Source organism: Buteo buteo, chromosome 6 (assembly GCF_964188355.1).
Source record: "Buteo buteo chromosome 6, bButBut1.hap1.1, whole genome shotgun sequence".
In the NCBI taxonomy this organism is placed as follows: Eukaryota; Metazoa; Chordata; class Aves; order Accipitriformes; family Accipitridae; genus Buteo; species Buteo buteo.
In genome coordinates, this window is record NC_134176.1 from 3706511 (window position 1) to 3730117 (window position 23607).

At 50.6% G+C, this 23607-nt stretch overlaps 1 protein-coding gene across 5 annotated transcripts in view; it reads right to left on the reverse strand.

Moving 5' to 3' along the window:
* TRIM9 (tripartite motif containing 9) overlaps window positions 1–22544 on the reverse strand; it is a 70497-nt gene extending 47953 nt beyond the window's left edge. For all 5 annotated transcript variants that reach the window (XM_075029459.1, XM_075029461.1, XM_075029458.1 and 2 more), the window contains exon 1: window positions 21716–22544. In XM_075029459.1, coding sequence (XP_074885560.1) covers window positions 21716–22531 — 816 coding nt within the window. In that variant the 5' untranslated portion in view covers window positions 22532–22544. The remainder of the gene's footprint in view (window positions 1–21715) is intronic.
* Between the last annotated feature and the right edge of the window lie 1063 nt (window positions 22545–23607).

Sequence of the window (23607 nt, forward strand, 5' to 3'; positions counted from 1 at the left end):
CTAGGGGAAGGACTGCCAGAAAAGGTCAAGGAGCTTTAAACCAGTTCCAATCAGGTCAGTAATAGGAAAGGTTGGGGTCTGGCTAGGTTGGAATGGCACAAACTACTGCTGCATCTTTTTATTCAAAAAATCTGGGGGACATTCCTGTAGATGGTGAGGAAAGTCCCACCAGGCAAACCCTGTCTCCTTAGACCCTGTTTTTCTCCATGGTGCATGGAAAAAACATGTAAGCAGACTCAGGTTATGATCTCATGGTCCAAGACCTGTGTCCTATACAGTATAAAGGTACTATGGATGCACAAGCATGCGAAAACCAAGACCACCAGCCTGCAGGCAAAGCTGCCAGGGGATCAGTGCACCCACTTTTTGGGGTAAAGTTAGCACAAATGTACACAAATGCAAGGCCACTGCTGTGTGTGAGCACCAAGCATCTTCCCCTTCACAGTCATCCAGGCAGCGCATGTGGTCCTGGCATTGCCCAATATCCAGGAAGGTCCACACTGCAGATTTTATGCTTTCTGCCTTAAAATTACGCTCCATCTGCCTTCAATCCAATTACTGCCTTCCCACTCAGCCTGCCTCCGTGGTTACTCACACTTTAGCTCTTCCATCCCATTATTGCATTAAGTCTTTAAATCTGATTACTTTGTTTGGAGTTAAATTTAAACCTGATTAACTGCATAAACAATGATTTTTACTGGTCCTAGCCCAAACATAGGAGAAAGCAGGTTCAAAGCCCCATGGGGCAATTCCTCTTTCTGCAGTGACCATACTTTTGTCTTGTCCTGTAGCCTTTAATAACCATCTGTGTGCTGTAGTCTGGCACAGTCATAAACAGGCTTGACAGCTAGCCAACATCTTGACTTTGCTTTGACATTTAATTGCCTAGAAATGCAAATTGTATTGCACTCTTCAGGTCTGAGCCGTTCTCACTGAGGCACTCAGGTAAAGGAATACACCCCACCGCTACGATCGGATGGCATTCAGTGCACTCGCTGGTACTCACTGGCAGTGGCAGGAGAGGAGCAGCAACTCATCAGCACCACCAGTGATGACCATGAAGTCCCACCACAAAGGGCAGCTCAATGAAACTGTCTTCCTGCTGAACATGGTCCTGTTGGGGCATCCAGGAGGCCTGGAGTCCAAGCCCTGCTCTACCACAGGTGACCAGTGTGATGCTGGGCAAGTCCACTTCTACCATCTCCTGCCAGCGTACACCAGAAAGCTCTGGGGCGGTTGGGTGGGTGGGCACTCGGTCTAAGGAGGTCTCATGTGCTTCATACAAAGGGAAAAGCACAACTTTCAAACAGCAGCAGCGTGCAGGCTGACACCGAACAGGTCACGCAGCCTTCGCATCCTCGCGGCTCCGCGTGCTGTCAGTCCTGTGCAGTATCTCACCGGCCATCGGAACTGCGCTGGCAACGCACCGAGGCTTTCAGAGATCCCAGCCCGGTGCCTTATCAGCAGCTTCTCATTTCACAGCCCTTTGCCTCTTTGGCTGCTGCTCAAAACTGGGATTTTACAGAACATCAGCAAGCACTCGTGGACTTAGCTGAAGGGAGGATTTCAAAGGCACAGATGGGAGATGGCATCTCATTCCCTTTGGCTATCCACACACAGGCCTTCCCTTCAACAGGAGGAAGCACATATATCCCCCCAGCATCTCCACAAAGCGGGGCTGCATCATGACCTTGCAGGCAACCCATCTGCTGGCATTTCCTAATGAATCCTTGATGCTGCAGCCTCTGAAGATGGACTGGTGTACCCAAAAGCTTGTCTGCTTTTCCCAACTGAATTAGCGTTAACAAAAGGTACCTCCTCTCCCACTCAAATCTTACCTTGGGCAGATCCAAAGTCCTACACAACTACAAGACAGTTGCTTTTCTGTGTATGTTCCTTCTGCCTATTTGCTCTTAACCATCTGCCCCTGCAGAAAGCAGTCTGGCATGTGTTGAAGTGAAACAGCATCAGCACTGAGGGGGTTGGATTAGATGACCTTTAAAGGTCCCTTCCAACCCAAACCATTCTATGATTCTATGACTACAGCCCATAGTTGGTCTTTTCCATCATTTTCTCAAATCTAAATGCTCTCAGCCTTAGGCCATCTTTCCCAATCTGATACGCCCTGATGGGATACTGGCTAATACCTGTTGCAGGAGATGGTATTTGGGGTCATCAGCACTTATTCCAGCCATTGCCCATACGCCAAAACTCCCAATCAGAAAGCCTGCTCTGGGAGAAGGGTAAATTTAACCACATTTCCACTGCTGCGATTTAAGCGCCGAACCTCTTGCTGCATTCACAGAAACACAAAGCCTGCAACAGCCCGCTATTGGCTTGAAGTCCACCAGAATACCCCTCTCCAACCTCCTCTGCACCCCTCCGCGCATGCCCAGCTCATTCATTCTTTCCCCTGCAGTCACTCCAGCCGCTCTCCCTGTGTGCTATGACCATGGCTTGCAACTGCCTTGATGCCTGGGTGCCCCCCACCGTCACCGTCCTCCAGCTGAGGCTGTGCCGGCATGACTTTCCCCTACATGCAGGATAGCTCACAGCATCCTTTTGGAGTGTTTCTTGTGCTCTCCTCCGAGGTCTTCAGTTGACTGCACTGTGTTTGGGACTTGACCAAATAAATCACTGGGCATTATCATCTCTTCAGGCAAACACACCACTACCTACCTAACCCTGGAGTACACAGCAAACTCCTCTCTCTCTGCTTCTCTGACATGTTTTTAAGAGAACATGAGTTCTTTGTTCCTGTTTTTTTTTCTAAATGTTGCTCTTGGCTAGTGCTTTAAAGCTCATGTTTAACGGTGAGTGCCTGATGAGCATGAAAGCGAAACATTAAACCTCCCGAGATGTTCTGTGTAACAAGGATGCCCAGAGCCATCAGTGAAACTCGCTTCGGGGACCTGAGCATTTCCAGCAGCTGTCCTGAGCTCTCCCTCACATCTTTAGGAAACAGCAGCGAGCTCTGGCTCTGCCACAAACCCCCGTGCAATGGCTGAACTGCAGGCAATACCACCCGAAACAGCCGTGTCCTGTCCTTTAAGTACACTGAAGGGAGCTAGAGCCGACATCAACTTAACACACTCGGCTGCAAGGTGTGATTGCTCCGGAGCCGTTTCGCTGTCACATCTGAGCCCCTGTGCAGCAGGGCAGCTCTCCTGGGGACGTGCAGAGGGCACAGCCAAGCAGTCCATCTGACTTACCCAGACCGTCTCCGCCAGCCAGCCTGCTCAGGAGACAGTACCAACACTGGGAGATCTCTGCTTTGATAGCAGTCACTGGCAGACGAGCCTTCACTAGCAACAGAACATCAGCAAATTATTACTAATTTTATGCTTTCTGCTTTTAATAAGATTGCTGGTATCACACAGCAGCAGGAGGAGGAGGAGGGGGGGAAATGAAATCAAGATTCGTATGGATCAACTGGCCTTTCTGCTTCATTCCTTCCCTCTCCAACAGGATGGGAAACTGCTCTCTGGAGACCACCACTTTGGATGTTTGCCTTCAGCCATGAGCCTCTTGCAGACTCCAGCCAGCCCAGGTGAGAGACAAGGAGCTCTCGGCAGTACCAAAGCATTTCTCATGCCTGGGAAGTTGCAGGGATTGTAGGTTTGGGATTACTTCATCTCGTGTCTCTTTAAAGAAGCAGAGGCCAGAGGAACTTACCCCAGATTGAGCTTACTAGAGAAAATGTCTCCTTCAGTTATTGCTGCTGCTTCTGGGCAGAAAGCTGGACTTAAGCTCTCTTGAGGTCCCTTCTAAGCTGAAGTTTTCTATGACTAAAGCTGTATTACTAAAAAAAGAGCCTTCGCCTGCCATGAACATCTCTGCCTGAGCAGAGATGCTCCCACCTAGTCACCCACTGGGCTTTCAGCTTGGGGGCAAAGCAGCTCTGGGCTCTTCAGCAAAGCAAGGCCATTGCCAAACCCCTTGGGCTTCACGTAGTCCTGCCTCTGTGTACTCAATTTCTCCAAGAGCAGTTGCTCTTTCCCCTCTAGCAGAGGGAAGGCTCTGCAGGCATGCTCATTTAAACCAAAGACTGTTACCACTGCTGTGCGTAGCGGAGGACTCTTTCTGCTCTCCAAGGACAAAACCAAGGGCAGGTCCAACAGAGATCAAAGGGCAGGTCCAAGGACCAGGATTTCATATTTCCTTTGAAGCACCACTTTAGAAATACTTCCCATCACCATGGATACTGGAGCACTGGGAACACAACTCTCACCACAGCAGCAGCAGAGATGCTCGGGTGGCTGCTGCCAAGAAAGCACTTAGAGCAGAGTGAGGAAGCTCAGATCTCACCTCAAGTGCAGGAAAAACACAGTAAATCCAGTCTTTCTCCTCTGTTAACTCCTTCCTCCAGGCACTGGAATCTGAGCCCCTACATCTGGATCCAAGCTTCCCAAGCTGGAAAGGGTTGGATTTGGGATTACTCCCCAAACGTGATAGCAACCAGATTGCATTTGGTGCTGCAGATACCCCAAAAGCCAGTCTGGATTACAGAGACTTCAAAACATGGAGGGAACGGAACTTATGGGGAAGGACAGAGATGGGAAAACATCTCATTCCCAGGCTAAGAATCACCAAAAGTCCTGGCTGCGTGCTGGAGGTGGCCTCAGGCAAACAAGCTCGGCAGTACTGCAAACCCCAAGCTCCCTAGTAGCCAAGAAGGTGTGAATTCAGCAAGTGCAAAGATTTAAAGCCTCCGAGGAATTTAACTTCCAGCTCTCCTAATGCAATCTAGGAACGAGCTCTTTGGAAACCCCACTCCCCGGAGCTCAGAAGATGTTTGAAGTGGCCTCTTGAGAGCCCACACTAAGATTTTCAAGGAAAATAAACCACAGAGAGAGGCACAGAGTGACAAAAGCCCTCGAAGGCAGTATGAGACTAGGAAGGGTGTAAGCAGGGGAGGATGAGAGTCGTTATCGGGAAGGCTAACCAAATGAACTGGATGGATTATGAGAAGATTGTAGGCCCATTAATAAAAAAGGAGGAAGAATAAATCAATAATTCTGGAAGAGCTGAGGCAATGAGTGCCTTTAAAAAAAATTATTCTTTAGTAAGAAAGGACGTATGCCTAATTAGAAAGTAATGAAGAACTTGTCAGTGTATCTACAGAGAGCGAGGAGGCGAGGGGGCTCCGTACCCAGAACTGAAGGATATCCAAATCGCTGGAGCTGAGCAATACATCTTAGTGTCACGAGGAAAGCAGTTAATGGACTCACTGAATCATTCATGATTATTTATGAAGAAGTGAAGAATCCAGGAAGTACCAAGGGATGGGAGGGGGGAAAAATTCACATTTGCTTCAGTAATAGTGTGTTGGTTTTTTTGGTTTTTTTTTAGAGGAAAGAAAGAAGTGCTCCCAAGACCTTAAAGTAAAAGCAGCCTAAGGAGAAAAGGAGCCACAAATACAGTAAATACCTCTCAAAGTCTCTAGAGAATAATATCCTGTCTTAGTGTGGGGAAGATACACCTGGATGTCGGACTCTCGCAATCTCTTGCGGCAAAGGCATCACCAGCACGGCCAGGGCTCGCTCCACAGGGAGCCCAAGCCTCGCCAACCTGGCCCCTGCCGCTTTGAAGGGCCTCAAGAAACTTGGTTTCTGCAAGGACTTCAGATGTGTGGTTGGGATCCGAGCACAGCCAAGTGGTTGGAAAGCCAAGCCAGGGAGCCCACCAAGGGGCACAGCAGTCAAAAGCAACAAAATCACATCACATGAATGAGGAATATCCCTGGACCAGCAGATGAGGGTTTGCCAGCACCACTAAGAGTAGGAGTCTAAACAACTCTAAGATACCTTCCTGGCCATAAATATGCACAAGGAATAGATGTGAGCTCCAGCCAGGAAGAACACTGGGAGATGCACATAGCAATCACCTCCAACCAGTGTGAAATAAAAAAGGATGCTTGGGAAATAGCAAAATGAGAAAAAAACCTGAGGTGTGTGAGAGATGTCTGTGCCTTTGCAGCATGGATCCCACTCCCCTGTGCAAGGACAGGTACGTCTCAGGTGGGCTGAGAAGGGGCAATGACCACCAGAGAAACTGGGAGAGGGAGCCCGGGAGAGGCAGAACGGAGGAGTGGAGGAATCTGGAAAGGGTAGGAGAAACAAGGCAACAGCAAGAGAGGGAGGTGAAGCCTTGGAAAGGACTAGCAAACGTATTGCATCTCAGTCCAAAGTCCTGCACAAGACCCTGGTTATGTGCTCACCATGCGCAGGGTTTCCTCCAGCTGATGATAACACCTTTAAAACTCCAGATATACCTAACACTTGCTTCTGTGCTTGCTCTGCCCAATCTGGAGAAAGAATAGAAGTCAGTTCTCCTTTATCTCAAGCAGTGGCTGCAACCACCTAGCAGGAGTCACTGTTCCCTCATTCTCCTACTAAAACAAGAACACGTCTAATGTGGGATGAGAAATCATTTAAACCCTTAGGAACAAACATGGGAATGAGGTGCCCAACATGCTGAGAAGCCAAAAAGAAGATGGCAAGCAGCAGAGAAGAGAGAAAACCGTCGTAATAAAAGAAGCCCATCACCTTGGTCTCTGACTCGCGGCTGCAGCTAGCTACCGTAATGTGACAACCCAACGTGAACATGTGATTTTTAACTTTTTTACTACCAAGGTAAAGGAGAAAAACTGGAGAAACTCTGCAACTCAAATATGTGAGTGGGGAAGGGGGGAAATGAAAGACAGGTTTAGTTCACAGAAGGCACATCAAATGGTCATCTTAAATTGTAAACTGCCTTGTAAAGAGCCACGTAAAGGATTAGCAGGTGGTATCTCAAGTCTCAGACAAGGCTGTGCTGTATTTATCTTTACACACAAAAGCCCTTTTATACCACAACAGTACAAACACAGTTGGAAGTGGTAAATTTGATCTCTTTTACAGAAAAACTTTTTTGCCTTTTTAAAAAAAGATTCTCCAGAGACCTTGTACAATCTGCATTCAACAGGCAGTTGCAGACCCCTCTCATTTTGCAAAGTCAGCAAAAGTCCCACTCTTTCCACTTCGGTGAAGGGTTTGTTTTAACTTAGGGGGAAAAGAAGTCTCTTGCAACACACCTGCTGTGGGTTTGAAACTCTTGGGGAGATAGGTAATTCCATAATATTTGTAAGCTCAGCTTCAAACCCAGCACTAAGCTGGCCAGCTTGCAGTAGTGGTCTGCAGCACGTCTCAGGAGCTCTGCTGCGATGCCAACAAATGTTAAAGAGAACGGGAGAGGATGTCCCGGGTGCAGAAAGCAAACACACCATGACGTGCTGGCAGGGGCTGGAAGCAGCTTGCTAAAATGCTCTTTGCTCTCCCCACTGCTGGGCTACATGGATGAGCAGCAGCAGAAGCGAATCTCAGATGAGTTTCACTCCTCCTGCTACTTCACTGTGGTCTGGTGCCGCAAGGACCTGATCGGTAAAGCAAAGAGTACCTGCTCAGGAGAAGGGGGATCTTAGCAGCAGCTCGCACATGTAGCAGAGGGGCTTCATGTAGCCTGACGGTGTTCAGAGGTGCTCTGGCAGGTATGGGTTTCATTAGGTATGTTAACGTGGTGCAAAAGAGAAGGGTGCAGGGACTCCCACGGGTGTCTGAGCTGAGATGTCCATCCCACAGAGCTGGATGAACAACAGACCTACTCTAATGGGATTAGCCCAGTGCTCTGCCTGAGCTCATTAGCCTTGACTCTTAATTAGCTCCCCAGCGGTTAGCTCGAGTGTCCCTACCATGACCCCTTAGTTTCACAATTCATATGCACAGGATGAGCCTGGGTTTGTCCCATGGCTGTCCCATGCTCTTCGGCTTGCCTGTACCACCCAGCTCCAAGCAGAAAGCTGTATGGGGCAGCACGCGTGCTTGCCTTCACCTCTAGCACCGCCAGCTTCAAGGAGCTGTGAAGAGGCTGCGGTTGCCTCTCAGGACAGCTTGGAAGGAATAAAGGACAAAGGCTCTGAACACAAATGTCGCAGAAAACCAGGGTTTCTAATATAACTCTAAAATGTAAAGTTTGGGCTGTTTTCAGTGGCACGTTGCAAGGCAAGGGAGTAAGTTACAGAAGTGCCAGGGCCTGTTCTTTTGGGTTGCAGCTTTGATCCTTGAAGATTTTGACTTACTTAAATATGTTTCTGTTTAAACTTACAACCAATTTTGAATAGAGAAGGGAAAACCAGCTCATTAAGCACAGCTTGCCCAGGCCTGTCCTTCCCTTCCTTCTCTCAAGCACATCGAAGGGGCTCGCAAGGCTCCCGGCAAAGCAGCAACAAAATGCACTCGCTGCAAACGCAGCAGTACCAGGAGCAAACAGCACAGTGGGCTCCGAGCCGTCGCAGGCACTTCCACTGTGGAAAGCCGCCGGGAAGGCACAGGCATGCCCCAGGACAAGCCCTTAAGAGGAGGAATGTATTTCATGCTGCCGGGTGTAACAGCCCCGAAATAACATCTCCGTTTTGCAAGGCAAATAAATCAGTGCAATTTGAGGGCTTGCTTAAGCGTGCGCGTGTAAAGCCCTGCTCAGAGGGGCACACGAACAGATCCTCCCACCCACCACCCTTTGGGGACTCTGCATCGGCAGAAGGAGCACGTGGAGGGCTGTGCAGAGCTGGGGCCAAGATGCTTCTCAGCGGAGCAAGAGACCCTTCTGCCCGCTGTCCACTCTTCCTCTGCCTGCCACAGTCACATCCTATCATTTCCATATCCCTTGTCTAGGGTCAGGGACGTTACTGGTATTTAATTACAGCCTATATTATCTGCCACAATCAACGCATACATTAAAAATACTCAACTATATATCAGCTGTGTCTTGGAGTAAATACCGATGCTTTATTGCAGAGCTGTGCAGCCGCTGAGGCTACCTGCTTTTAAAATATTCTCAGTAACGAAGAGGTAGATTAATGTATTTATGCACATGCAAAATTGCGAACGCAATAAGTTGTTACATAAAGTGTTACATAAATTACCTACCAGTTGCATATAAATTTTCAGACTCAAATTCCACCAACCTCGAGCTGAAGGAGTAAATCATTTCAAGTTACCACAGTTATTCCTGATGGCGAGGACCACTCTGCACAAATGAAGGAGGCAGAATCTGGCCTTAAATTACACACTTGACACATATTTGTAATATTACTTGTATTTAGAGATCTCTTGGCTCCTTCAAACTGTAACTGCAAATCAACTTGGAGACCCCAAACCCAGTAAACCGTCTATTTAAACAAAACGACTGCAATATAATAAATATTGATTTTGTAAACATTTTGCCGAGGTTAAAAGCTTTTCACAGAGATGGTCATTAGGCACATAAGTCTGCTCTGGATCCCTGGTAAGCACATTTATTAATAGGTCATATATTATAGCAGAGTCTCAGGCAGTCTAAATCAGCACAGCTCCCCTTAACTCGACACTGCAGCACATGCTCTTGCCAAGTGATGATGTTGGTCCTGTAAGCTTCATTATATTTAATTTAAATCAAATGTATTTTGGGGCATGTACAAGTAAAGTGGATGTTTTCTTGGGTTCAGGAACCCTGCTGTGATGTAAACTCTTCTGGAATGGCTTAACACCTGGTGACTGCATAAATACCAACTCTCCTTGTATGTTTTTGTTTTAAATTATGCTCCTTTTACTGTTTATAACATACAAGGTGATGAAAACCACATTCACTAGAAGGGAACTATTCCATGGCCTACCTGAAGACAACTCTGAATAAATCACACTACCTGGTACGCTTCAGCCAGCCTTGGTGATCTCTGCTGGAAACCACCAGTCCACATGCTGGGAGGAAAAACTCCAGTATCCCACCCTTCCAATCCCAGCCTCCTGATTAAAAATGAGCTCAACTCGCTTATTTTCTGGCTAGCACCTTTCCTCTCATTTGACAATATGATTGCTCTCTGCAGTGGGGAATCACCACCAATTCAATGATAAAACCCCAAGGAGCCCTTGCAGGGCTGGGGGATGAAGAAGCCCTCCGATGTGTGCTACCGATGCACAGACTTTTTCGGGTGCTGGGGAGGACCACTGCAGGCGGTTTAGATCATGCACCGAGTGCCAGCCAGGTGCCATACGCTGGAGCTAGGCAACCATAAAAAAACTCCAGTTTTGCAAAAGTACGTAGGTTGATCATTGGGTTTCTGTCAACTCTCACCACGCGCACAGAACGGAGATGGGACAAATCACTGCGGTCAATGGCAGTCGATGGCACGATCTGCACAAGGCCTTAGCCCTATCTTAAGGCTGTCAAGTTCTGCGCATGTTGCCATTCCAGACCCATCTGGTGTCAAACTGCTCAACTGTCACAGAATCATGGAATGGTTTGAGTTGGAAGGGACCTTTAGAGGTCATCTCGTCCAAGCCCCCTGCCATAAGCAGGGACACCTTCAACTAGACCAGGTTGCTCAGAGCCCCGTCCAACCTGACCTCGAATGTTTCCAGGGATGGGACATTGACCACCTCTCTGGGCAACCTGTGCCACTGTTTCTCCACCCTCATCACAAAAAATTTCTTCCTTTTATTGAGTCTAAATCTACCCTCTTTCAGTTTAAATCCAATACCCCTTGTCCTGTTGCAACAGGCCCTTCTAAAAAGTCTGTCCCTCCCTCCCAGATCTCTCTGGGGCCACAGGCTGGTTTTGTAAAACACAAGACTCTTGGACCTGACATGACTCATGACAACTATAACAATTCACAGCTTTATTGAAGCCAAATCTATGGCATATGGCAGGAGGGGCTTTTATCCTACCACACACTGCCTGTTGCAGTCGTGACATAAATTCTTCTCCCAACTTTCTTTTTGATGCATCACAGAATGAACCAAGATGCCAAATGCTGAGCGCATGCGCTCCTGCAGAAAGATGATCTGTGCTAATTGCCACAAATGACCTTGCACAGCGTCATCCTCCTGACATTGCCTCTGCCAAGTTGCAAATGACCCCAGGAACTGAAACAGCCCCATAAGCATCCCACTTTTCCCACTCAGCAGGAGAAACAACACATAATTGCAGGAGGTATTCCCCCAGATCACGCTCATGTTTGAAGCAGGCGGTGTATTCCCGTTGTTTCTAGAGGAGTCACAATGAAAGGATCATGCTCAGAGAAGAAGACACTTAAGTCAATGAATCTATGTCATTTTACTCCAGCTGAGAAATAGAGCAGGAGCCTGGGGTAAAGAGCACCTGCTTTTGAATCTGATCTCACTACTTCAATTCCAGTGCTCTCTGAGATCCCGAGCGCAGCCAGGCTTTGCTTCCCAACAGTGCCTGCTCTCAGGTGAAGACTGACCATGCAGCTACCAGCACCTAGACAGCTACAAAACCCTGGAAATCAAACCCGTGAGGCATGAGCTAAAAGCCAGCTAAAGCTCTCCACAAACAGCTCCACCAGCTTTGATATTTTTCCCTCTGATAACCTACTCATGCAAGTCCCAGCATACCACCGAGAAGACATGGCTTGCTTGTTCCTCCTCCCGCTGCACTGCACCATACTCTTGCTCACTATGCACTAAGAACTGCACTATAATTGAACAAAATATCTTTTGTCTGAGCAGAAATGGGGTTGTTTCAAAACAAAATCCACCTGCTTTGGTCCTCACAGCATCCTGAAGCCAGCTGACTTGCTGGAATCATAAAATGGCTCCACTTCAATCACAAAGAGGGTTCAAATGAGGCTTCAGTCTCATCAGGTACAGTTCCTTACACTCCCTCTATCGCTACGGGAAACAGGCATATTTCTCCCGAGAGCAGTTATGAAAGGAGTACAACTTAGTTCTACAAAATAAATAGCACTCCACTGTCCCTGGATCCTCCCCAGCTGCTGAAGCGCTGCAGCTGCAAGGTGGGGAAGGAGAAAGCAGCTGAGAGCACGGGGTGGGATCCTACCTCCTTTCCCTTCCCTCCTCTCACCCTTCTCCCCTGCAACAGATGCATTCCTCCAGGCTGCACACAAGGATGAGACATCCCAGCAGCAGAGCAGCGTGGTGGCCTTCCTCTGGCACCTACCTACAACTCACAGCTCAGCAGCTTGGCAGGGTTTGCCCAGCAGAGACACGGGCAAGTCACCTGCCAGCCAGAAACGGAGGAAGGATCCTCCTCGGAGCTGCTCGCAGCGTGCCCTTCATCATCTGACAACCCGGCGCCACAGTAGGAAATCAATAGAGAGCCTAACCATTGCCCAGGTCACAGATGGATTGACTGATCGGTCATCTGGTTCGTAGCTCCAGAAGCACAGCACGATACGCGCAGTCGATACGATCAAATAACCTTCTTGCTCCTCGATCTGGGCTGTCATCTGTCATGAGCAGAGCAGAGGGGAAGGTGCAGCGCTCCAGTCCCCTCCATCCTACTGAGCAGCCAGAGGGCAAAATTTAAAATGACACAAAATCACAACTCTCTGTGGTTATAGGATTTTTTATTTTTTTTTTAGCCAACAACAAATTTTAACTGCTGTGCACTGGGGGAGGTGAGAAATAATCTTATAGGTGAGAAATGTGTCTACGCACTCGCTCTGATTCACCGAGCTGTGGGCTGATGGCGGCACAGACCTAAGCAAACGCCCTTTCAGGTCCTCATTTCCAGGGAATTCAACGTCAAGATGGAAGAAGCGTTGCTGTGGGATGGATACAGGACAAACTCAGCCACATCTGAGCTGTAGAGCTGAGTGGGTTTTATGCAACAGCGCGACTTGAACCACCGCTGCTGCTCCTCCTAGAAAAGACCCTCACAAAGAGCTGGCTGTAGATTAAAAATGGCATAAGAAAGAGGCAGTCGGCTGAACTACAAAGGAGCACCAATAAAATATACGTCGGGACAATCAAGAGGCATTTTGACTGCTTCCTCAGACAGCAAGACTAAGACTTCACTGGCTTTGCCATGAAAGTCGAAGCTTGTTTTACACTTCTGTCTTGTACCCTGCCAAAGAAAGAGCGCTGTGTTCCCAGGAAACAGTGGCATCTGTCACCGAGCCAAGGGACAACGCCAGCTCTCACCCAGCATGCAGTTAATCCGACGCTGTTTGCACATCAAGGGCTCTCGCCAGTTTACCGTTTCAGACGCCACAACTCAAGAAAGCATTTAAGTCATGCCCTTAAATCTCTGTGACTTCAATTTAAGACTGAGCATGTATGGAAGTGCTTTCCCAGGGAGGGAGGCTGACGCTCTCATTATGTCCTCGATGGGATTTCTCCCAGCCCAGACAGCTACGATGCCCTCTGCGTTGTTGGAAGTTCTCGGTACATCTCCACGTGTAGCTGGCAGTGCTTCGTTATGAATTTGCATTACACCATGATCAGGTTGCTGGGCTGGAGGAAGGGAGTTGTGCTAAACATACATTTCTAAGAGACAGCTTTGAACAAGCTAGGGCAGTCTGAGGCAGGGGAAAGGACAGACAGGGAGGCTAAGCAATTATTTGTCCAGGAGCACAAGGCAAATCCTCAGCAGGCAGAGCTGACCTCCAGTCACAACCATGAGCCCACCCCTTCTTTTTCCAGCATCCTTAAGGAAATGCTGCCACAGTTCCCTTTCTCACTGCAGTATAAACAGCCAGAGCAGCACTTGCCAGCATCTTCCCACTCCTCCCCTGCTTCGGGCTGAATCACCAGGTGCTTTGGGTAACACAGCCCAGCCCTGCCAGGAAGGGGAGCAAGGAAAGGGTGGCTCTGACCCCAAAGCAGTCTGTCTGTGTCTTGAAATCAATCAATAAGCCTTGTAAGAAGCGATCGATTTCAAAGCTTGACATAACCCCCCCTTCTCCCAGCTTTACATACTCCAATGGAGAGACCACGGCATAAAATCAGAGGAACTTGTTAGGATAGCATCCCTTTCCAAACAACAACCTGGAGTCAAAACCAGACCTCTGAGTCTACCTCTACAGACAGAAAGGTCCTTCCCAAGCAGAAAACCCACCAGCATTGCGAAGCTGCAGCTAGCAAAGGGACAGAGACCCTGGGCTGGGAGCAGCAGTTCTTTTCATCATCTACAGTTGATGCCTGCAAAGGTCAAAAGGTAAAGAGCAGGGAGAGGGAAAGTGGTGACATTAAAAGAATTAGTGAATTAATGCCTCTTGAATCAAGGGGCACTGGTGATCTGGGAGGACAGAGGGATTTCATCGGAGAAGACCCCAAGAGCTGCAGGTGGAAAGCAGCTGCAGTTCCACAGCAAAGGCTTAAACAAGTGATGCTACGGATGTGTTATGCACCCTCCAGCTGAAAGCACAACCATAAGCCATTGTTAATTCACACACACACACTAAAACAATCCTGCCGCAGGGCACCGCAAGAAGAGAAGGGAACCGACGGCGCAAATCCAGAAGGGCCAGCCAGGGGAAAGGGAAAAAAAATGGAACTAAATGCAAGGGTCTGACCCCCCAAAAAGAAAAAAAAAAAAAAAAAAAAGACATCACTGGTTGAAAGATGTGCCACGGTTCCAGGGTTCATACAAACAATTTAACTGATATTTGCCCAGGTGTTTAAGCATACACCTCCTCTCCAAGCTGGAAGAAGCAGCAGCAGCCCCAGCGTGGGCACCCAGGCTGGGATCTCCACGTGTGGCATCTGAGGTTGCAAACATGATCTTCCACTCAAATGGCTCAGTGCTGCTGCATCTGCTTCAGTGGAGCCATGTTCATTTACACCAGCTGCAGATCTGACCTTCTGCTGTTGGGCAACGGCCACCGTGGCTCCAGCCCACAGCACTTCAGGCAACAAACACGCATGCCTTAGTAACATGCAGCTCCCATCCTTTTTTAAAGCCATCAACTAATAGAAGGTTAGTATAGGGGAAGGGGTAATTAACACTGATGGGAAATCCCTCAACTGTTAGATCCCTTCCAGAACACTTTCTGCTGACTGTGTTACAGAACTGAACGCGCACATATTAACACCCCTGTATTTCTGTAACGCGGGGAATTTAACAGCTAATCAAATGCAGAAAAACGTAACCCAAAACCTAGTCCATGCTGCATCTGCTGTGTCATAGTTTGGTATCACCCCTCACACCTCTCTGATCTCGCCTGTTGCTACAGCCAGATGCTCAAGAAAATTTCAAAATGAACTTGGCCTTAGTCTTTCTAGCTAAAAAATCTGCTCTTATCAAAAAAAATTGAGCCTCCACTGAGCTTTTCCAGACAGCTCCAGGTCAGGCTGTCCCCAAAAGCTGCATCCAATTCCGAAAGCAAAATGTGAGTTAGTTCAGACCACCAACAAAATTTTCCTTTTAACAGGAAAGCCGAATCCTTTGACACACTGTTCTCCGCTCTGGTCTCTTTTGCATTATAAATGGACGTGTCTCCTTTCTGCATTTGTCAAGCAAAGTGCCACTGGTATGGGTGTGAGTTGGGCCCAGCTTCTATATACATATGTCTTCTTGTTAGAAAGTTTAATATCTTTCCTCTTTATGACTGCCTGGTAGGACCCTCATCCAGTAAGCCACCCCCTCAATGGCAGTCCCATTGGTTTACCAAACCATCTTACTTGCACAGTCTTTTCAGTTACAACTTGGATGGTCCATGAGAATTTAAGAAACTTTTGTCCAGAGAGCTTTGGTACCATTGCTTTACTCTTCACAGGAACTGGGCTTCTGCTGCACCAGCCTTTGCTGGTCCTTCTAGGACGCTACCTGAGCTAGGGTCACCAGAGATTTATACCATGAGCTCTCTTTGGCTTATGAGCTTGCTGTAAATAGATATTTATCCAATTCAGCCCAGTAGGACTATCGGAACGAACAGGGAATGAGCTGGCTTATTTATAAGCCAATTTAACAGGTAAAATGCATACCACAGCCACACAGAAAACCTCGCCCCAAGAACAAACAAAGCAGGGAACAAGGCTGTCAAAAGAGCAGTTTTGAGAGTTGGGGAGTTGTAATGATTGAACTGCTTTTTTTTTAATTATTCTTCCATACAGCTGGGAAGAGCACATGCAATTCAAAAGCACTCTGCTTTAAATGAATATGTGAATCATGCGAGTTAATCAAGGGATGCAGAAAATTCCTTCAAACTTTAGAAAAGAAAATGAAAATATCTCCAAATGGTATATGTTGGATCTCTAGAAAGTACAATGCAAGACTCCTTAATAGGATTTTGTGGTCATATGTGAACAGATTCTGGCAAGTGACACCAAGCAAAGTTTTCCCTCTAAAAACCTGAACTTTTGGGTGCTGGTTTATTTAGAAGAGTGGGAATAAGCAACACAGAGCAGCCCCATAAGCCTCTTGAGAATGTGTTCCCAACCAAGATCCACCCTCACTGCTGTCAGGTCTCCGAGTGCATCTTGCAAAACCTGGTAAATAAACAGCAATGCCTTTTTCTTAATTTCATGTCATTTACTTAACACCAGTGTTTGCTCTGCTTGCTAATTCTCCTGGTTTTTCAGGCTAGGGATATGGGGACAGGAGAATCCCTGGGTGACAAGCTGACACTTGTTGAAATTTCCACGGGAGACAAGAATTAGCCCATGGGCTGATTTTTCACCCATCTCAGCTGCAGTGCTCCTGACTTGCACCACAGTAAATGCAGCAAGAAATATCAAGCCAGTGGGATCCTTCATTCATAAAGCAGCCAAGAAAAGAAAAAAATCAGATATAAGTGTGTGGGGAGAACAGAAAAGGTTTGCTATTCACAGAGCACAGATACCTTCTGGAGGAAGATAGATCCCACCAGACACCAGTCTGCACGCTGAGATGCTTAAAAGCCTTTGGAGAGCCCGAGCACAGATGGTGCAACACACCAGCGCCCTGTCAGGTCGGTGTATTTTTGGACTTCCCACTGGAACTGATCAAGCTGCAGTGATTTACACCTGCCCCGAGACAGCCCTGGGCCCATTTCCATTTGCAAATAAATAAGAGGACATCTCCCAGCATCATGTGCCACACGGGCTCCAAGAACACCTTGTAAGTCTTGCTGTACTGCATTATCTTTGATTAACGTGATATTCGTGGTTGATTCTTACTCCATTAACTGCGGTAAGTGCAGAGGAAAGAGCCACCTGACAGAAAACTGTTTTCTAAATAAATTAATACAAGAAGGCAGCATCACCTCTGGATCCCAGGCAGACTCAAGCTGGCGTAACTCCATGGACCTCAGTGACATTTGTTTGCTTTTTTCCGGCTTCAAAGCATCTCAGCCTGTTTGTCACTTTCAGGATTTGGCCACAGAAAAATGGAGCAATCGGAAAGGCTGTTTAGCATTGCTAGAGAAGGACAGGAGAGACCCTGCTGCTGCAGATGGCGGGTGATGGAGCAAGGGTGGTGGGATTTGGGAAGGCCATCAAATCAAGGCTTGGGAAAGAGCATTGCTTGCAACAGAAGATTAAGGATTCTCCCTGCTTCTGTTTTAGCAGCAAATATTTTACTTCGCAAATGCAAACAGATCTTCATCATACAGCAACTCCCTGGATACTTCCCCAAGAGCTGTGGGCTACAGGAATTCCCATGGACCCAACAGCACTACGTTCACGATGCCTCAAGAAAGTGACTCCCCACAAAAGCTTCTCTGGCAGCTAACACAGAATAACGCTGTCTGCTTGTCCCTGTCTTGGCTCTGATGCCTGCTGTTCGCCAGGCAGAAACCAAGAGGCACTGGTAGTGCTTTCCACCACCTAGTTAACCCAGATGTGCAAACCAACTGGAAAAAAGTCATGCCTAGTGTACGTAGGATTTTTGATTCTTAAAAGAAGAGCTCCTCCCGCACTCCTCAGCCCATCTGTGCTAGTGACAGTCTGGATGAGCTGAGGTCTAGATAATACCTCTACTAATTAGCCTCTGACTGCTAACAATCATTACAGCTGATTCAACACAGTGTGTAAAATCAGTTCACAGGGTTGGTCTCTACTGCAGTCTGCAGAGATGCTGCAGGGGTTTGCAATCTGAAGACAGTTTGCGTCTTCAGCCTGGGCAATCCCATCCTGGGCAGTTAAATCCCACGTGAAAGTATAACCAAGAGCGCTATTTACTTCCACTGAAGTAAATACCTGTTTCTGCTTCACTACAAGAGGAACCGGACAGGCTCCCCTTTCAGTGTCAAGGCAAAGCAGACAGCAGTCCCACCCCAGAGACTCAGTTTAAGGCAAAAGGTATGTGAAAGAGATGCTAGTGGAGAAAGGAGGCAGAGCCCCATGAGCCCCTGTAAAAGAAACCCATTAACCCAACCCAACGCAGAGTGAAGCTTCTTGCCTGACTGCCAAAAAAAAGAGAGCAGAAGCTTGCATCACTGTTTACCACAGGACCACTGACCTCTTCAGCTTAGTTCTGTGTACAGTAAATCCAGTTTGATGTTTGTTGCAGTTGAGATACCGATCCCAAAGACAACAGCAGCCTCTGGCAGGCCTGACCTACCCCAGGGAGGGTGTCCAGCCACAGGGCAAGAAGTAGCAGGGACTCTGCAGAAGAAAGCCAGATGTAACAGCACTGGCCAACAACCTGACACTCTACGAGAGATGGGCAGGAATACCTACTCTACACCACCGTCTCTCCATTGCCTAACCCAGAAAGCTTTCAAACCTGCTTAAAACGTACTAACAGAAACCATGAACTTCTGGGGGACCTTTACCAATGTGCATCGGCAAGGGTAAAATGTTTTTAAGACAGAGCTTGATGAAATGATGGATGGGATTTCAGGGGTGTCAGAGGTAGCTTGGGACTGGACTGCGTGACCCTGGAGGTCCCTTCCAGTCCGTTTGTATACATACGTATACATCTATCTATCTATCTGTAAAAAAACCATTAGCAAGCTGCTGAGCCTGCACTCACCACACACTTCCCAGCACAACCAAGAGGGACTCGAATGCGCAAAGAATAAATGATTCAGCTCCATCTTGTGTTTCTGCTTTTGACACGCCAAGCAGCACTCCAGCTCATCAGGATAAAATCCAGACAGCTGCAACATATGTACAAAACTGGGACAATTCAGATTAAAAACCCATTTTCCTCTATGTTTCTCTGAATATTCACCCCTCTCCCAACAGCTGTCCTGAAAGGAAGATAGGAAGAGAGAGGATTTCCCACTATCTGTGTCCGGCTTAGAAATCCTAGCTCCTTGAATTATGTTTGATTGTGCCTCTGCACAGATTATTTTGAAACGATCATCTGTGAGAACCACACAATCAGCACTCTGTCAGAGGAAAGCAAAAAACTGGGGCAATTCCAGAAGAGGTCTGTAAAAAGCCCTTTGGTCTCCTTTCCAAAGTGAAGCACGCTGCACTTAACAGCAATTGCCTAGGGCCCAGCAATCACGTACTGACGCGTGAATGCTGCTTTCAAGAACAACAGCTCATCAAGGCACTCTCGGGTCATCGCAGACTGCAGCGAGAATCACAGTCTTCTCAGGTCAGAAATTAAGAGCACAGATGTATCCCAAAGAATATTTTGCACTGAGAGGTGTTGTAATTGCAAAAGAGAATTCAAGAGCTGATGACTCTATCCCTTCCTACGAGCTGTAGGTACTCATTTCAAGCACTCATAGCTGCGAAAAGATCAGGCAAAAAGGCACAGTCACCCTTTTGGCAAGTTTGTCTTGCTGCCAAAGGCCTGTCCCCTCAAAAAATGACACCCAGATACTTCTGCAAGAGGTTCACCACTCAAATCCACAGGTGGTTTGGTTCCTAATGCCCAGTCCCAACCAGGATAAAGCTTGAAATGTCAGTAGGCTCTCCCCTGATTTTGTTACGTGGCATCTCAGGGAACAATCTGAGTTCTGGCCATGAAATCACTCCTTCAATTACCCCATACTGCCACATTTGAAACAGACTCTTGTCCCTCCCTTCATAAGCAAACATCAGGCAACAGCAATAAATCCCTGCAGAATCACAGGGTCACTCAAGGCAGGTGTGACTTCACATTCCGATTTCCAAAAACCTCAGAGAAATTGCATGAAAATCATCATTTCAAATAACGTTACAGTTCCACATCTGTTACCTACATCAATGAAATACCGCACTGCTAAAGCTGTCCCCTGTGAAAAGGTACTTTGAAAGAAAAGCTAAGCATTCAAATAAGACTAAGCCATCCTAATCAAGAACACAAGGACTGAACCTGAAGCACCAGAGTACTTGCATACGAAGTTGTCCAGATGCTCATGAGTGTATCTAAGCAAGTGCCTTGCTGCAACTGAATCAAAGCAGGAAGGCGAAGCCAAAACCTTATGAAAAGGCCTGGTACCCATTAGATTTCTCTTGTTTTGGAGAACAACACTGACAGCTGGACCCAGCTCCACTCCTGCTCTGTGTCAGCACAGACTGAACGGGTTCATCCTCCACCAAGAGCTGGGCCAGGAGGACCAGACTGTGGAGAGAACAGGCTGCTCTCGCATAGCGAGCACTTACTGGGTTTCGTAACAGGCAAGAGGAGCAAGGTGCTGACAGCATCCGACGGCTTGTGCCAAGCTAACGTGCCGGCAAGGAGAGCCCACGCGCTCCTGCGAGCAGGTCAGCAGTTACCTGTGCCACGGTGCACCCCAGCAGCCCAACACCAGCTGGGAGGGACAAGGGCATGGGGCACCAAAACTGCTCTGGCACATGGGCTTCATCTTTCTAAGAGCGCTGGAAAGCCGGGGAGGAGGTGTACCTGCTCCCAGTAAAAGGGGATCAGGACAAGCCCTTTCCAGCAGCGACAGGCACCACCGTACCCTTTCCTCCCACACCACAACGTAACGCAGTTGCCCTCCAGCCCTCTCGAGGAACGTCACGACAAGCGATGGCCTGTCCCTGCATGCACCCACTGACCCAACATGGGGCACAGATCTGCAGCCCAGTGGTCTGCATCCTCCAAGGAGCCGCGTGCCGCCACGCACACTGCCAAAGCACGACAGGGACGTTCCTGGAAGGCGATCCAGCCGAGCCCCTTTTGACAGCTGGGGTCAGGCATCTCCCCATCTCTCCCTGGCTGCTTGTCACAGGTCCTCCCACCTACTCCTGCCTGCACAGATTTGCTGGAGCGGGGGACAATTATTTCAATGTTCATCCGAGGAGTGATGCCCATGCCCTTGCGCCCCGTCCGCCCGCGTCCCAGTCACTTCTGCCCCAGTTCCTTCGGCGAGGGGGTCACTGGCGCAAGGAGGGAGGCAGGCAGCAGGGTGGATGGAGTTGAGCTGAAGCTAGTGACGGCCGCGTCCCTGCCTCAAGCGCCGGGACCCTCTCCTCCAGCGAGGATGCGTGCGGGAGCGAGCACGCTCCAGAGGAGCTGATCAGTATTCAGCGAAAGGCTCCGCTACCGCGCTGCCCGCTCGCCCACTGCCGTCCCTCCTCCTCCCAATGACTCGGTGTGCGGGAGGAGGCAGCAGCCCCTTCCTCAGCAGCACCCCACGGCACCCCGCTCCCGCATCCCCGTCCTCCCCCGCGGCGGATTTCACGCCTCCCTCCTCACGAAAGCACCCACTCCCCGTCGCTTTTCCAGCTCCTGCGGCGCAGGTGTCCCCGCTCCAACCACCCCCCCCAGCCATCGCCCACAGGCCTTGCTGGCTCCTTTGGGCTCGCAGGGGCCAGCCGTCGCGATTCGGGGACCCAGGGGCGAGCATCATCCGCCCGATGCCGGCCTCTGCGTGCCAGAGGGGGCGACTCTCCTCCCACGCGAGGGTGCAAAACGCGGCCCCGGCGTGGGCGAGGGTGGGTGGCGAGGCTCCCACCCTGCCGGCTGGCGGAAAGGCGTGCCGGACGGGCGGCCCTCCGTAGCCGTCTCCCAGCCGCGGGGCTCGGCCGGGGCCGCTGGCGGAGGCCGCCGCGGGGCCGGGGCTCACCTTGTGGAGCTTCCACATGGCGCCCAGGGCCTTGACTTCGTGGCTGGAGTGCTTGCCCTCCTCCAGGCACTGGTAGCAGACGGGGCTCTTGCACTGCACGCAGTACATGCTGTGGTTCTCCAGCTCGTGGTCGGTGCAGGTGGAGATCTTGCGGGGGCTGAGGCGGCGGCTGACCCGGCCCTGGGCCGGCGGGACCAGGCGGTGCTTGGCCAGCGGTCCCCGCGGCGGGTGGCAGCGCAGGCGGCAGGGATCGCAGTAGAAGACGTCGCACTGCTCGCACATGACGGCCGCCTCCTTGGGCGCCTTCTCGCAGAGCTGGCAGCGCAGGGCCGCCGCCCTGCCTTGCTGGTAGCGGTCGATGACGCCCTCCAGCAGGCGGTTGCGGGGGAAACCCCGCAAGCCGCGCTCGTCCAGCACCAGGCTGCGGTGGCACTGCGGGCAGGTGAGGCAGGCGTTGCGCGGCGGCGGCGGCGGGGCCAGGGCGGCGGGGGGCGGCGGGGCGGCCGGCGGGAAGACGCGGACGCCGTTGGGGGACTTCTGGCAGGGGGTGGTGGGAGCGCTGGCGAAGCCGCCGTAGGAGCCGTAGCCGCTGTCCGCCTCGCTGTAGAGGCTCATCTTATCCAGGTCCAGGTAGTCGTAGTCGGAGACGGCCGAGCCCGAGGCGCGGCGGCTCTGCGGCGACTCCGACTCCGGCGTCTGCACCAGGATGTTGCGGGCGCACGCCTGGCACAGGTTGTGCGAGCAGGGCAGGATGATGGGCTCCCGGTAAAAGGAGCCGCACACCGGGCATTTCAGCTCCTCTTCCATCTCTTCCATAAGGGAGCGAGGGCGGCGGCACCGGCAGCGGCCGCGGCAGAGCCAGAGGAGCCACCCGCACCGCACCGCGCCTCGGCGCCGACTGCCGCCCGCCCGCCGCCCGCCCGCTGCGCGCCCCGCCCCGCCCCGCCCCTCGCCTCGCCATTGGCTCCGCCGCCGCCGGGGAGGCGGGCTGCGCCTTGCCATTGGCTCCGCCGCCCGCCCGTCCTCCCTCCCTCCCGCCCTCCCTCCCGCCGGAGGCGTTGCGGGGGTCTCTCCTCAGGGCTGCGGCGCGGAGCTGCGGGGTCGGGTGCCGGGACGCGGGGGCTGCCCCCGGGGCTGCCCCGGCTCCCCCCTGCCTCGGCTCCCCGCCGCCTGGGCTCTCCCCCGCGCCCAAGGGAATCGTCCCTGCCGCCCCCGGCTTCTCGCTTTAGCTCTGCGGGCAGCCCGCGGTGCCCGCAGCAGCCTGCCCCCAGCCCGGAGGGTGCCCCCCCAAGATGGCGGCTTCTCCCGGGGTCGCTCGCCTTGCGGTGTCGCCGGCCGCACAGCTTGGCGGGTGAAGGGGCTTTAAGGGTCTGGCTGCCGGCAGGAGGAGGGCCAGCGGTGTCCAGCTGCGTGCTGCTGGCGTGTCAGGACCGTGCGTTGGGTCACGGTAGCCCAAAGTCGGGTCCTAGCCCTCAGGGGGGGGCTGCTCAGCCTGGAGGGATGGTGGCCTTGGGCTCCTTGCAGAAAAGCTCCGCGAGTTCGATGGCCGCAGGATGGTTTACAGCCTCTCTCCTCTTTGGTTTTTTAAGAGGACCCAGCAGGAGAGGCTCCGCTGCAAGGGGGGCTTTGTGGGGCTGCGGGGGGGCTGAGCCCTGGGGCCCTGGCTGCAATGGCAGCAGCAGTGGGGTGAAAGAAGGAGCCCTGCGACTGGGGCAGAACAAGAGCGTTTTTGGGGGGGAAGTTTTGGAGAGGACAGGGCACCTGTGCGATACGGGGGGGCTACTGCGGCTTCCCCTCTGACAGCACAAGGTGACTTTCAGAGCTGGGAGTGCCAGAGGCAAGAAACCTGCTGAGGGACTGGGTCATGAGGCTGTAGTAATAATGATGAGAAC